Here is a 15,260-nt window from a genome sequence, read left to right as displayed (position 1 = left end):
CTCATTTTAATGTCAAACTGAAAAAAAGCTGTTTAGTGAAAAATCTCTTTATTATGTGCAACAGAAGCAGAATAAACATCAAAACACAGACAGGATTCATAAATGTCTTCATTTTCCCCTTTCGTACACGTGTGTGTTGTGTGTGTTCAAACTCGCAGACCGAGTTGAACCCACTTATTCCAGTTGAGCTCGTGAGGAAAGACTCGTGCCAGTCTCAGCATACAGTCCACTGTGGGCTCATAGAACGCCGTCACCGCGTCCCTCACACTGATCTCTGATTGACCTTTGATCTGTGGCACTTTGGGTTTGGAGAACAGCGACGTCTTGTGTTGCTGAACAATGTAGCGCTTCCTCACACAGCCCAACTCAATCAACACCTGAAAACAAAAAATACAAGTAACAGAGTAAAAATAGAGTTAAAGATATGTTCTCTACAGTGTTCTTCACTAGAGGAAGAATTATATTAATTATTTATATGCACCATATGTAGCAATACACATTATTTTTTTGTAATAATTTTTTTTTATCATACAATAACAATGAAATGCAAAACATATATATATATATATATATATATATATATATATATATAAAGATCAACATTTAAACCCCTGGGGAAAAAACGAAACCCCAGTGCCCACCATGTCGCACACAAAACTCTGAACCTTCCACCACAATTTTTGGATCACGACACACCCCCAAAAAACATGGGTCATGTCTCCATCCTCTGATTGGCATCTCCAGCAGGTGGGTGTGTCTTTAAGACCAAGCTTATACAATCTAGAGGGGGTCCAATAGAACCTATGCAAAATCTTGAATTGTATAAGGCGCACCCTTGCATCTCTAGATACAGACTTGATGTTTTTTAGAATCCTAGCCCACACTCCCTCCTCCAATACAAGTTTAAATCTTTCTCCCATAATCTCTTGAGAAGTAAAAGCTCCGTCCCCCAGACTCTGAATTAACAGGGAGTAATACACTGATGCCTCATGACCTTTTCCAAAAGCAGTAATCACCTCTCCCAGAGTATCTGCTGCTTTAGGGGGGTGTATACTACTCCCAAAAACAGTACAGAGCAGGTGGCACAGCTGTAAATACTTATAAAACCGAGATCTGGGGATCCCAAAATGTTGAACCAAATTTTCAAAGGATCTCAACACTCCACCCTCATATAGGTCACCGAGTGTTGTAACCCCCCTCACAATCCACTCTGACCAACAGAAAGGGGACTTATTAATACAGAATTTTGGGTTCTGCCATATACTCGAGGCAACATTTAAATAAATGTCCAATTGAAACATTCTGGACACTTTTGTCTATACGAGTGTAAATGTGAAATAAAGGGGTGTAACTTAACTTCTCCGATTAGTTTGATAGAAAGGCTTTGCAATGGCGAAATAGGGGCAAGAACTGTTCAATACAAAACCAGGGAGGGGCTCTCTCAGGTGGAAGCGACCAATGAGCCAAATGTCTGAGACCGAACGCATAATAATAAAACAAAATCTTGGGTAGGCCTAACCCACCTTTGTCAATCGGCCTATGTAACTTATTGAAGTGCAATCTGGGACGCTTACCATTCCAAATGAAGGACTTCACTATGCTATCAAATTGCTTGAAATAAGAGAGGGGGACATCTACAGGGAAAGACTGTAGCAGGTAGTTGAATTTTGGAATACTATTCATTTTAATAACATTAATCTTCCCAATCATAGATAAATGTAATGAAGCCCACCTGCTGACATCGCTCGAAAACCTTTTTATTAACGGGTCAAAATTAACTCTAACTAAATCAGACAAATTTGCTGGGAATAAAATACCCAAATACTTAATGCCCTGTTTGGGCCACTGAAAGGCGCCCGGCTGGAAAGCCATTATTGGGCAGTACGCTGTCAGAGCCAAAGCTTCGGATTTAGACCAACTGACTTTATATCCTGAAAACTTGGAAAAGGAATTAATAATTCTGTGGAGGCAAGGCATAGATCTAGTAGGTTCAGAGACAAATAATAAAATATCATCTGCGTAAAGCAAGAGTTTATGCGCCACACCTCCCGCCATCACCCCTGGAAAATCATCCTCCTTTCTTATCGCGGCTGCTAATGGTTCCAGGGCAAGACAGAACAATAATGGGGAAAGAGGGCAACCCTGCCGGGTGCCCCTATCCAGAGTAAAATAATCTGAAATTAATCCATTTGTTTGTACCGCTGCTACAGGGTGTCTATAAAGTAACTTAATCCAACCAATAAAAGTATTCCCGAACCCATACATTTCCAAAATCTTAAAAAGATAATCCCATTCTACCATATCAAACACCTTTTCGACGTCAAGTGAGATGGCAGCGACCGGAGACTGATCATTCGCTACTGACCACATGATATTGATTAGACGCCTGATGTTATCAGAACAGCTACGGCCCCGAATAAACCCCACCTGATCTATATGTATATGAGATGTCATAACTTTACTTAATCGATTAGCCAAAATTTTTGACAATATTTTTACATCTAACTGGATCAGGGAAATTGGACGATAACTTTTACACTCACTTGGATCTTTGTCCTTTTTAAGAATCAGACTGATCCGGGCTTGTGTCATGGTTGGCGGAAGCTTTAAATTCTTTAATGATTCAGTATAAACTTCTAACAAAAGTGGAGCCAGTTCTGTAGCATAAGATTTGAGATTTCAATATTTTTTTTTTAAATGTCACTGTTTATGTTTTTAAGAAATAATAATAAAAGATTATTCTGCACTACTCTTTTTCAAGAATTTCATCTTTTAATGAGACTGATTTATTTTTATTGTCTCTGAACTGTTACACCACATTTATGATTTTAAGCTCCAGAAAAAACATCAAAATTACTTTGAACTCAGAAATTGAAAACATGTTCATTATAGTAGAGGTGTATTCAAGTTATTATTTTGTGTGAATTTTTTATGTGTTTTTGAATAAATTAATAGGTATGGACAAACAAAAAATGAGCGTCACATTACTGATGCTTAAACATCTCTGAACACTCTCATACTCACGTGAAACTAGTCGAATGACACACTCTTCTTTAATAAACTTAATGTCCACATAAAAAGTGCATTACAAATATCACCAGCACAATCAGATCAAATTAAAGTTAAGTATGGAGTGCCACAGGGATCAGTTTTAGGGCCTCTGCTTTTCTTCCTATATATGCTTCCCCTGGGAGACATTATCAGGAACCATGGAATTAGTTTTCACTGTTATGCCGATGATACCCAACTTTATATTTTTTTCGAAACAATTTTCCAAATTAACAGTGTGTATAAATAATATCAATTAGTGGATGGCTAGAAATGTCCTTCTACTCAATTCCGATAAAACAGAAGTACTAATTATTGGAACAAAAACCTAAAAAAATAAGACGCTAAAATATAATCTGACTCTTGTACTGTAACGTCAATTTCTACAGCAAAACATTAAGGTGTTATATTTGATAGCAATCTAACCTCAGAAAAACAAATTTCCAATAATGTTTGATAATTGTTCAACAATAATTGTTGAACTGCATTCTTTCACCTCAGAAATATTGCTAAATTACGACACATGCTATCTGTTTCTGATGCCGAAAAACTAATTAATGCATTCATGACCTCAAGACTAGATTATTGTAATGCATTACTGGGAGGATGTCCTGCAGGTTTAATAAATAAACTTCAGTTGGTTCAAAATGCAGCTGCGAGAGTGCTAATTAGAACCTAGAAATATGACTATATCAGCCCCATTTTATCGGCGTTACATTGGCTACCTCTCAAGTTTTGTATTCATTTGAAAATTCTGTTAATTACTTCCAAAGCTTTGAATGGTGTAGCTCTAAAGTACTTAAATGACCTTCTATCATGCTATAATCCATCGCACTCACTATGATCAGAACCGGAAACACTTCTCATATTCTTTAATTCTGCTTTAAAGTGAACGGCATCTACGCTAATTTTATTCTATTTCTTTCCCTGTCTATTTATATCCCGAAGTTACCAAAGCCTGCCAGATCCATCTCCAGTCCTGCCTGATGTCCGATTTCCGCTATGTTGCTGAGTGATGATGACCAACTGCAGCATGTGCCACCCAGATTTCACTTCAGTCTACTAAGACTGACTTCACTGAGGATGAATTGATGCAAACTCAAAGACATGGGATTCTTCATGAGCCACTGTTTGAAGCATGGGCTCAGGATGGAGTTCACCAAAATGACCTGCCATAAGCTTCCAGCCGGACTGCGATGCTTCTCACTGAATGATACCTATATCAACTTGGTCAAAGGAGGGACAACACTCTCTTAAACTACACAGAAAATGAATTAACCACTAACAAAAGCCTTCATCAGCCAAAATCAAAAGACAATGCATCAGGACTTTAACCCTAAAACTTATAGTTCATAAGAAATCATTTTGTTTAATCTTTGACCCACAAAACTTACTTTGTTTGCTCATTTTAACCACTAATAGTTCTAAACATAACTAATATTGGCATTATATTCATTTTGTGTTACATTATAATTTCATGTACTGCTGCTTTGAAACAATGCCTGTTGTGAAAAGCGCTATACAAATAAATTTGTCCTGACACAATCGTGTATATAGAGTGAATTTTGTCCATATGGCTTGAAGTGTGTGTGTTACCTGCAGCAGGTCGAGCACCACGACGGGTTGAAGCACTTCAATGTAATGCTGCAGCAGAACAGACTCACAGATCGCTGGACTCATCATGATGTGCAGCAGAAGAGACTCCAGCATGCCCTTACACACCGGACCATTCAACGAGCCGTCAACCACACGCCACGGACGACTCACAAACCTCACCATCTCACTGCTGACACACACAGTTCATTCAGTGCTTATTAATGTATAATAAACACAGACGGGGGATCAGTCACGCCAGCTCAGTTCACTTTGAAGATTAACGAATCATTTACAACAGTACAAACAGTTAAGCAGAGATGAAACGTTGAGCTGGAAATGGATCAATCTTGAGGTAGAAATGATTTTATTATGTGTGACCAACACAAAAGCAGAACAGTTTTAAAACTGAACTGATGGTTTCATGCTCTCGGCAGAAACCGTGTTTCTCCTCACTGCTTTTGAGGTTCATGTCACACATCCTGTTCATGTTGACATTGTGCAACTTGACGAGCTTTGATCAGGTGACAGATAAATTAGTGTCAAAATACTGTAGAGTTTGATTGGACACATGACCTTTGACATGGACAACAAAAGATACAGGAAGTGTTTTCTCCTCCCTTTTAAAATTTGATGCACTGATTTAACTTGCAGTCCGAACTATGCATGTTTTTATGGTTACTTGATTTTTATTATTTGCCTGTAGTAGACATTTGCAGTTATCTTCTTTTCCTATCATTATAATTGCTGGAGCTTTTACCACAATATACAGTATTATCGCAGTATTGTACTGCCAGCACATGTCCAGCCCGTCTGTTTTTTCCTGCTGTCTGTGTCAGAACAGACCTGAGACACACCTGCTCATTATTCAGAAATATCTGACCACAGTCATTTTTCATATTCCAGAGAGAAAATAAACGTCACACTCACTCTTTCTCCTGGTCAACAGCTCCATCTCCATCTGAAACAACAGTTCAACATTCAAATATCAACACAAACACATAATAACAAACCAAATACACAAGCCTTCAGTGTCCAAAAACATACACACCTTTGCTTTGGGAGGGGGCGGAGTCATTACAAAGCCGTACCCCTTTGTCATCTGATGTATGCTGCTCTGAATCAATGGCATCTTTAAGAACCGCCTTCTCCATAACAACCGTCTGTTCAGCATCAGTCTGACTCACAGCTGTCTCTGTGGAGACCGTATCCATGGCAATGGTCTGATTGACACCTGCTTCCGTGGAGACTGTATCTATGGCAACGGTCTGATTGACACCTGCGTCTGTGGAGACTGTATCTATGGCAACGGTCTGATTGACACCTGCGTCTGTGGAGACTGTATCCATGGCAATGGTCTGTGTGACAGCTGCATCAGTGGAGACTATATCCATGGCAACGGTCTGTGTGACAGCTGCATCAGTGGAGACTGTATCCATGGCAACGGTCTGTTTGACAGCTGCGTCAGTGGAGACTGTATCCATGGCAACGGTGTGTTTGACAGCTGCGTCAGTGGAGACTGTATCCATGGCAACGGTGTGTTTGACAGCTGCGTCAGTGGAGACTGTATCCATGGCAACGGTCTTTAAATCAGATTCCATGACCCGCCTCTTTTTTGGTGGGGGTGTGGCATGGCTGGGGTTGTAGGCAGGGCCTCGTTTCAGGGACACCTGTTGTGTCTGCTCACCATTACCCACACTCTGCAGCAGCCAATGAGACGCAGCATTCAAACTCACCAACCTCTGAGACTGAGCGCCCACCTCCACAAGCTGCTCTCCATCAACCAGATCCTACAAACACATACATTGGTTTATTTATTAATACTCTCACCTGTATATATTCTTGTAGTGTCTCTCTCACCTGTATATATTCTTGTAGTGTCTCTCTCTCACCTGTATATATTCTTGTAGTGTCTCTCTCTCACCTGTATATATTGTTGTAGCGTTTCTCTCTCACCTGTATATATTGTTGTAGCGTTTCTCTCACCTGTATATATTCTTGTAGTGTCTATCTCTCACCTGTATATATTCTTGTAGTGTCTCTCTCTCACCTGTATATATTCTTGTAGTGTCTCTCTCTCACCTGTATATATTCTTGTAGTGTCTCTCTCTCACCTGTATATATTCTTGTAGTGTCTCTCTCTCACCTGTATATATTCTTGTAGTGTCTCTCTCTCACCTGTATATATTCTTGTAGTGTCTCTCTCACCTGTATATATTCTTGTAGTGTCTCTCTCTCACCTGTATATATTCTTGTAGTGTCTCTCTCTCACCTGTATATATTGTTGTAGTGTCTATCTCTCACCTGTATATATTCTTGTAGTGTCTCTCTCTCACCTGTATATATTCTTGTAGTGTCTCTCTCTCACCTGTATATATTCTTGTAGTGTCTCTCTCTCACCTGTATATATTCTTGTTGTGTCTCTCTCTCACCTGTATATATTCTTGTAGTGTCTCTCTCTCACCTGTATATATTCTTGTAGTGTCTCTCTCTCACCTGTATATATTCTTGTAGTGTCTCTCTCTCACCTGTATATATTCTTGTAGTGTCTCTCTCTCACCTGTATATATTCTTGTAGTGTCTCTCTCTCTCACCTGTATATATTGTTGTAGTGTCTCTCTCTCACCTGTATATATTGTTGTAGTGTCTCTATCTCTCACCTGTATATATTGTTGTAGTGTCTCTATCTCTCACCTGTATATATTCTTGTAGTGTCTCTCTCTCACCTGTATATATTCTTGTAGTGTCTCTCTCTCACCTGTATATATTCTTGTAGTGTCTCTCTCTCACCTGTATATATTCTTGTAGTGTCTCTCTCTCACCTGTATATATTCTTGTAGTGTCTCTCTCACCTGTATATATTGTTGTAGTGTCTCTCTCTCACCTGTATATATTCTTGTAGTGTCTCTCTCACCTGTATATATTCTTGTAGTGTCTCTCTCACCTGTATATATTCTTGTAGTGTCTCTCTCACCTGTATATATTCTTGTAGTGTCTCTCTCTCACCTGTATATATTCTTGTAGTGTCTCTCTCTCACCTGTATATATTCTTGTAGTGTCTCTCTCTCACCTGTATATATTCTTGTAGTGTCTCTCTCTCACCTGTATATATTGTTGTAGTGTCTCTCTCTCACCTGTATATATTGTTGTAGTGATCGGTTGCGGCCGTTCTCAGGTAGTTCCAGGTGTACAAAGCGCTGACAGAGGTCCTGTCTGTCAATGCCAAACTCCGCCTCCTGCTCCACGGCGTCTCTGATCTCTTGAACCGCCTGGACGTCCAGCGGTCCATATCCCAACACACTCACACACCTGTCCAAGAACGGCTGCAGATCCACCGCTGTTGAGGGATACACACGCATGAACCATGCCGGCAGAGTCGGAGGAGAGGACGGAGTGAGCGCTGAGACGACATCAGCTGCAGACGAGACAGACCGTGTCAGAAGGCTAAACTGATCACACATGCAGATTGTGTGTGTGTGTGTGTGTGTGTACTGACCGTCTTGTGTGAAGAGTGTGTTTTTAGGTGTCTGTCTCAGCTGCATGTGGAAGGTGCAGGCATTGATCATGATGTTGTCGGTGCAGTTGGAGTTGTGCGTTTGTGTGTGTGAGCGCAGGATTCCTGGAGCGTAAAATCCTCTCATGAGCAGGTAATTAGTGTGAGACACTTGATTAGGTTTGACCTCCGGCTTCCTCTTCCTCTCTTCTTCATCCTCATCTTCCTCCTCCAGTGCTTTAGTCAGACTGAAACACAACACAAACATCAACTCACTGTGTGTATCTGTTATCGTGGATCATGGGAATGCAGAGTGGTGTCTTCACCAGAAGCATGAACCATCGATGAACAAACTCTGACCTCACGACAGGTCTGTCTTTAAAGATTTATAAGATATCATTAAGAATTAATTGAACTGTGTAGAAAATGAATGGGGTTTTGACTTGTCTTGGTGTGTCTGTTTGTACCTCTTGAGCATGTCGTGGTCGATCACGCTGCTGTCTATGATGACAATCTGTTGTGGAATACTGACATCCACAGACAGCAGCCCGAGAGTCATGAGAGATAGACAGCATGCACATGCGCCTCCCGGAGCGTCCATTGGGAACTGCAGCATTCCCTGTGTGTCTGCATCCTCCTTCACCACCATCTCCTTCTGCTTCTCTGTCTGCTCCTCCTCTGGTGTCCTCTCCACTTCCTGCTCCTCCTGTCGCTGGTCTTTGTCTCTGTCGTTCTCCGGGTCTTTCTGGAAGGAGAAGCTGTCGGGTCTGTCGCTGCCGCCGGCCTGATATAAACCCATCATCAGATCAAACACCTCATTACACACGGTGCTGGGGACACGCCATGTGAAGAACCTGAAGACAGACGGAGAGAGATGGAGATCATGTCAAGTTCATACAGTCTGTGTGTGTGTGTGTGTGTGTGTACCTGTAGTAGTGCTGTGACAGCTGAAAGGACATGGGCAGGAACGGGAGGGCGTGGCACTTCTTCAGGCCGTAGATGGTGGTGGGACGGCGCCGGTTCACTAAACCACGCTTCCGACACACTTGAAACGCCTCAGACAACACCTGTTCTTGATACCGTGTGTACATACAGAACGTCTGACACACACACAAACACACGCAGATAACATACATTAATAATCATGTACTTATGACACGACATATATAAATAAAAACGTGTGTGTTTGTACCGGGAAGGCACTGTAGTTCTTCATCTGAGCGTTCGTCAGCACTAGAGTGCTCTGAATTAAATTAAACAGCACCAGAACATGAATGTCCTTCGGGCTGAAACACAAAAATCATCAACGTCTTTAAATACACAATTACAACATGAAAAAGAGACACTTTTGCTTTTATTTGTGAAAATAAAACTAATTTTAAGTGAGATGAAGCCCATGGCATTTGTTAAGTGTTTGTCACTAGATTATTGAACACTAGACATTACTAATATGGAAGACTGGGGCTAGTTGTCACACTTTTTACTCCAGTGAACATTTCTTTGGGTAGGTTTATTTCTAAACTTCAATTTCTTCATTAGCACACACTTAAAAGTTACGACTACAAAAAAACAAACAAAAAAAAGATTTTGAGCTATTGAACATAAAAAACATTAACATTTCACTGAACAAAAATTGACCCTTTTGTGACAACATGCCCCAGTAGCAGGGCAAACAATTAAACAGTAAACTAATTATGAAACACAAAACTAGTCATAAAATAAATCACTGCAAATACAAATACCCAACAGATATTATAATGAATAAATTGTGTTAATGCATAACATTTAAAACATCTGTGACAACTTGCCCCAACCTGACTTTTCTGAAAAATCCTCTCATCCTGAAAACAAGCCTTCATTACATAGTTAACTCTTGCCTGAATGTATTCTAGTGTGTTTTTATTGTGTTCACTGACAAACACTTGATCTGCTTTCACTCTCATCTCTCTTCTAGCACAATCTTCTCTCAGCAACGCTCTCATGTTATTAACATGCTACTGAGGATTTTTGTATGATTGATGTCATGGTTTTGTCTGGTCAGGATGAATCTCTTCTGCTGTTTGTGAGTCATTTTGTATTAAAGTGTGTTGATGAATAAATCTTAATGTACAAACCTTCTCAAAACGTCTGTAGTGCGTTCAAGTGTCACGTCTCCAACTGCATACAGCTTAAATCTGAGAACACACACACACGCACACACAGACACACAGTCTTTAGACTGAAAGACACTTCTGCAAAGAATGTGTGTGTGTGTGTATGTGTGTGTGTACTTGTTGAAAAGTTCCTCTTTTGTGTCTGGTAAGATGACATCACTGGGACTGGAGCTGGAGCTGAACTTTGACCTCAGAGCACTGACAAATTCTTTATACTCTGCAGCACACACCTGCAACACACACACACACATATACTATAAATACCCCTGCAACACACACACACACACATACTGTAAATACCCCTGCAACACACACACACACACACACACACTGTAAATACACCTGCAACACACACACACACACACACTGTAAATACACCTGCAACACACACACACACTGTAAATACACCTGCAACACACACACATACTGTAAATACCCCTGCAACACACACACACACACACATACTGTAAATACCCCTGCAACACACACACACACATACTGTAAATACACCTGCAACACACACACACATATACTGTAAATACCCCTGCAACACACACACACACACACACACACACAATGTAAATACACCTGCAACACACACACACACACACTGTAAATACACCTGCAACACACACACACACACACACACTGTAAATACCCCTGCAACACACACACACACATACTGTAAATACCCCTGCAACACACACACACACATACTGTAAATACCCCTGCAACACACACACACACACATACTGTAAATACACCTGCAACACACACACACATATACTGTAAATACCCCTGTAACACATACACACACACTGTAAATACACCTGCAACACACACACACACACACATACTGTAAATACACCTGCAACACACACACACACACTGTAAATACACCTGCAACACACACACACACACACTGTAAATACACCTGCAACACACACACACACACACACACTGTAAATACACCTGCAACACACACACATACTGTAAATACCCCTGCAACACACACATACTGTAAATACCCCTGCAACACACACACACACATACTGTAAATACCCCTGCAACACACACACACACATACTGTAAATACCCCTGCAACACACACACACATACTGTAAATACCCCTGCAACACACACACACACTGTAAATACACCTGCAACACACACACACACATACTGTAAATACCCCTGCAACACACACACACACATACTGTAAATACCCCTGCAACACACACACACACATACTGTAAATACCCCTGCAACACACACACACATATACTGTAAATACCCCTGCAACACACACACACATATACTGTAAATACCCCTGCAACACACACATACTGTAAATACCCCTGCAACACACACACACACATACTGTAAATACCCCTGCAACACACACACATACTGTAAATACTCCTGCAACACACACACACACATACTGTAAATACCCCTGCAACACACACATACTGTAAATACCCCTGCAACACACACACACACATACTGTAAATACCCCTGCAACACACACACACACACACACATACTGTAAATACCCCTGCAACACACACACACATACTGTAAATACCCCTGCAACACACACACACACATACTGTAAATACACCTGCAACACACACACACACATACTGTAAATACACCTGCAACACACACATACTGTAAATACCCCTGCAACACACACATACTGTAAATACCCCTGCAACACACACATACTGTAAATACACCTGCAACACACACATACTGTAAATACACCTGCAACACACACACACACATACTGTAAATACCCCTGCAACACACACACACACACTGTAAATACCCCTGCAACACACACATACTGTAAATACCCCTGCAACACACACACACACACACATACTGTAAATACCCCTGCAACACACACACACACATACTGTAAATACACCTGCAACACACACATACTGTAAATACCCCTGCAACACACACACATACTGTAAATACCCCTGCAACACACACACATACTGTAAATACCCCTGCAACACACACACACACATACTGTAAATACCCCTGCAACACACACACACACACATACTGTAAATACCCCTGCAACACACACACATACTGTAAATACCCCTGCAACACACACATACTGTAAATACCCCTGCAACACACACACACACACACATACTGTAAATACACCTGCAACACACACATACTGTAAATACCCCTGCAACACACACATACTGTAAATACCCCTGCAACACACACATACTGTAAATACACCTGCAACACACACACATACTGTAAATACCCCTGCAACACACACATACTGTAAATACACCTGCAACACACACACATACTGTAAATACACCTGCAACACACACATACTGTAAATACACCTGCAACACACACATACTGTAAATACACCTGCAACACACACACATACTGTAAATACCCCTGCAACACACACATACTGTAAATACACCTGCAACACACACACATACTGTAAATACCCCTGCAACACACACATACTGTAAATACCCCTGCAACACACACATACTGTAAATACCCCTGCAACACACACACACACATACTGTAAATACCCCTGCAACACACACATACTGTAAATACACCTGCAACACACACATACTGTAAATACCCCTGCAACACACACACACACATACTGTAAATACCCCTGCAACACACACATACTGTAAATACCCCTGCAACACACACATACTGTAAATACACCTGCAACACACACACATACTGTAAATACACCTGCAACACACACACATACTGTAAATACCCCTGCAACACACACATACTGTAAATACACCTGCAACACACACACATACTGTAAATACACCTGCAACACACACATACTGTAAATACACCTGCAACACACACATACTGTAAATACCCCTGCAACACACACACATACTGTAAATACCCCTGCAACACACACATACTGTAAATACCCCTGCAACACACACATACTGTAAATACCCCTGCAACACACACATACTGTAAATACCCCTGCAACACACACACATACTGTAAATACCCCTGCAACACACACATACTGTAAATACCCCTGCAACACACACATACTGTAAATACCCCTGCAACACACACATACTGTAAATACCCCTGCAACACACACACATACTGTAAATACCCCTGCAACACACACACATACTGTAAATACCCCTGCAACACACACATACTGTAAATACCCCTGCAACACACACACACACATACTGTAAATACACCTGCAACACACACACATACTGTAAATACACCTGCAACACACACACATACTGTAAATACCCCTGCAACACACACATACTGTAAATACACCTGCAACACACACATACTGTAAATACACCTGCAACACACACACATACTGTAAATACCCCTGCAACACACACATACTGTAAATACACCTGCAACACACACACATACTGTAAATACACCTGCAACACACACATACTGTAAATACACCTGCAACACACACACATACTGTAAATACCCCTGCAACACACATACTGTAAATACCCCTGCAACACACATACTGTAAATACCCCTGCAACACACACACACACACATACTGTAAATACCCCTGCAACACACACACACACACATACTGTAAATACCCCTGCAACACACACACACACATACTGTAAATACCCCTGCAACACACACACATACTGTAAATACCCCTGCAACACACACACATACTGTAAATACCCCTGCAACACACACACACACACACACATACTGTAAATACCCCTGCAACACACACACACACACATACTGTAAATACCCCTGCAACACACACACACACATACTGTAAATACCCCTGCAACACACACACACATATACTGTAAATACACCTGCAACACACACACACACATACTGTAAATACACCTGCAACACACACACACACACCTGTGGATCGTTGTAGTCGTTGTTTCTTTTCATGAATTTATCGATCAGCTCTTTATCCTGATACATTTCAGCCAAACAAATCCTACAAAACAAAGACACACGACCTCTGATATATTTGATATCTATATGTATCACACACATCAGTGTCTTTCTCACACTGTCTCAGTAAAGATAACTGAGTGAATAATGAATGAATGATGAGGCTCATGAAATAACTCAAATGACCTTCAGAATATTAAACAGTGATAAAATCTCTCTTTAAAAATAAAGTCAATGTTTTAATTGTTCTTTTATGGATTGTGTCAGACTATAATACAGGTCTTCAGGTACAGGTTTATAATACATATTTTCATAATATAATATACAGTTGTGTGCATACGTTTGGATCCCACTTTCAGAATCTGCAAGATGTTTATAATTAAATATAATAACACTATTATGTGAGTGTGTGTGTGTGTGTGAGTGAGAGAGTATGTGTGTGTGTGTGTGTGTGTGTGTGAGTGAACCTGTAGTTCAGGTAAGCTTGTGGGTTCTTCATGATGTATCGTGTGCGTCGGCCGACTGCCAGAGATGTTTTATCCAGTGAGAACTCAAACTCAGCATGAAGAACGTCTCGAACCACCGTCCATGGTACAAACGGCTTCTTTAACTGCACACACAAACACACACACACACAAGCATCATCACTAGTGACATCTTCAGTTCAGCAGTGTGGAGATGCCCAAACTCCTGAACACACACCTGCCCTGCGCTAGTGTGTGTGTGTGTGTACCTTGCGGTTAAGGAAGTGGCTGGTGACTCTACACAGCATCAGTAAACTGTCCTCCAGGTGTGTCCAGGTGACTCTCTGTTTGGTCATCTGCAGAAGAGCTTTACGATCCGTCTCATCCTGCATCTGACTTGGTCTCTTCCTCACACTAGGACCTGACACACACACACACACACACACACACACAGTGTAACAGTGTAAAGTTATTTTCATTCCTGTATTTGGGTGTAAATGTGTTTAACTGAAAATAACATCTCAG

The 15,260-nt window shown here is 40.9% G+C and overlaps 1 protein-coding gene and 1 long non-coding RNA gene across 4 annotated transcripts in view; both read right to left on the bottom strand.

The window, feature by feature from the left end:
- Window positions 1-31: 31 nt before the first annotated feature.
- Window positions 32-15,260, bottom strand: part of LOC127444866 (general transcription factor 3C polypeptide 1-like) — a 30,114-nt gene continuing 14,885 nt past the window's right edge. For 2 of the 3 annotated variants that reach the window (XM_051704454.1, XM_051704456.1), the window contains exons 24-37: window positions 15,005-15,156; window positions 14,739-14,881; window positions 14,233-14,314; window positions 10,405-10,517; window positions 10,249-10,308; window positions 9,327-9,420; window positions 9,062-9,234; window positions 8,602-8,988; window positions 8,138-8,382; window positions 7,776-8,056; window positions 5,693-6,431; window positions 5,572-5,602; window positions 4,645-4,834; window positions 32-377 (exon numbers count right to left, since the gene is read on the bottom strand). In XM_051704454.1, the coding sequence (XP_051560414.1) occupies window positions 147-377; window positions 4,645-4,834; window positions 5,572-5,602; window positions 5,693-6,431; window positions 7,776-8,056; window positions 8,138-8,382; window positions 8,602-8,988; window positions 9,062-9,234; window positions 9,327-9,420; window positions 10,249-10,308; window positions 10,405-10,517; window positions 14,233-14,314; window positions 14,739-14,881; window positions 15,005-15,156 (2,921 nt within the window). In that variant the 3' untranslated portion in view covers window positions 32-146. The remainder of the gene's footprint in view (window positions 378-4,644; window positions 4,835-5,571; window positions 5,603-5,692; window positions 6,432-7,775; window positions 8,057-8,137; window positions 8,383-8,601; window positions 8,989-9,061; window positions 9,235-9,326; window positions 9,421-10,248; window positions 10,309-10,404; window positions 10,518-14,232; window positions 14,315-14,738; window positions 14,882-15,004; window positions 15,157-15,260) is intronic. The other variant, XM_051704457.1, reaches the window with a different exon arrangement.
- On the bottom strand, window positions 12,256-13,088 carry LOC127444868 (uncharacterized). Its single transcript, XR_007897886.1, has 3 exons — window positions 13,030-13,088; window positions 12,562-12,677; window positions 12,256-12,311 (listed from the first exon to the last, which is right to left on the bottom strand). It is a non-coding gene; the product is annotated as an uncharacterized LOC127444868 (long non-coding RNA).

The sequence above is a fragment of the Myxocyprinus asiaticus genome, chromosome 8 (assembly GCF_019703515.2).
Source record: "Myxocyprinus asiaticus isolate MX2 ecotype Aquarium Trade chromosome 8, UBuf_Myxa_2, whole genome shotgun sequence".
In the NCBI taxonomy this organism is placed as follows: Eukaryota; Metazoa; Chordata; class Actinopteri; order Cypriniformes; family Catostomidae; genus Myxocyprinus; species Myxocyprinus asiaticus.
This window is presented reverse-complemented; position numbering and strand designations above follow the sequence as displayed.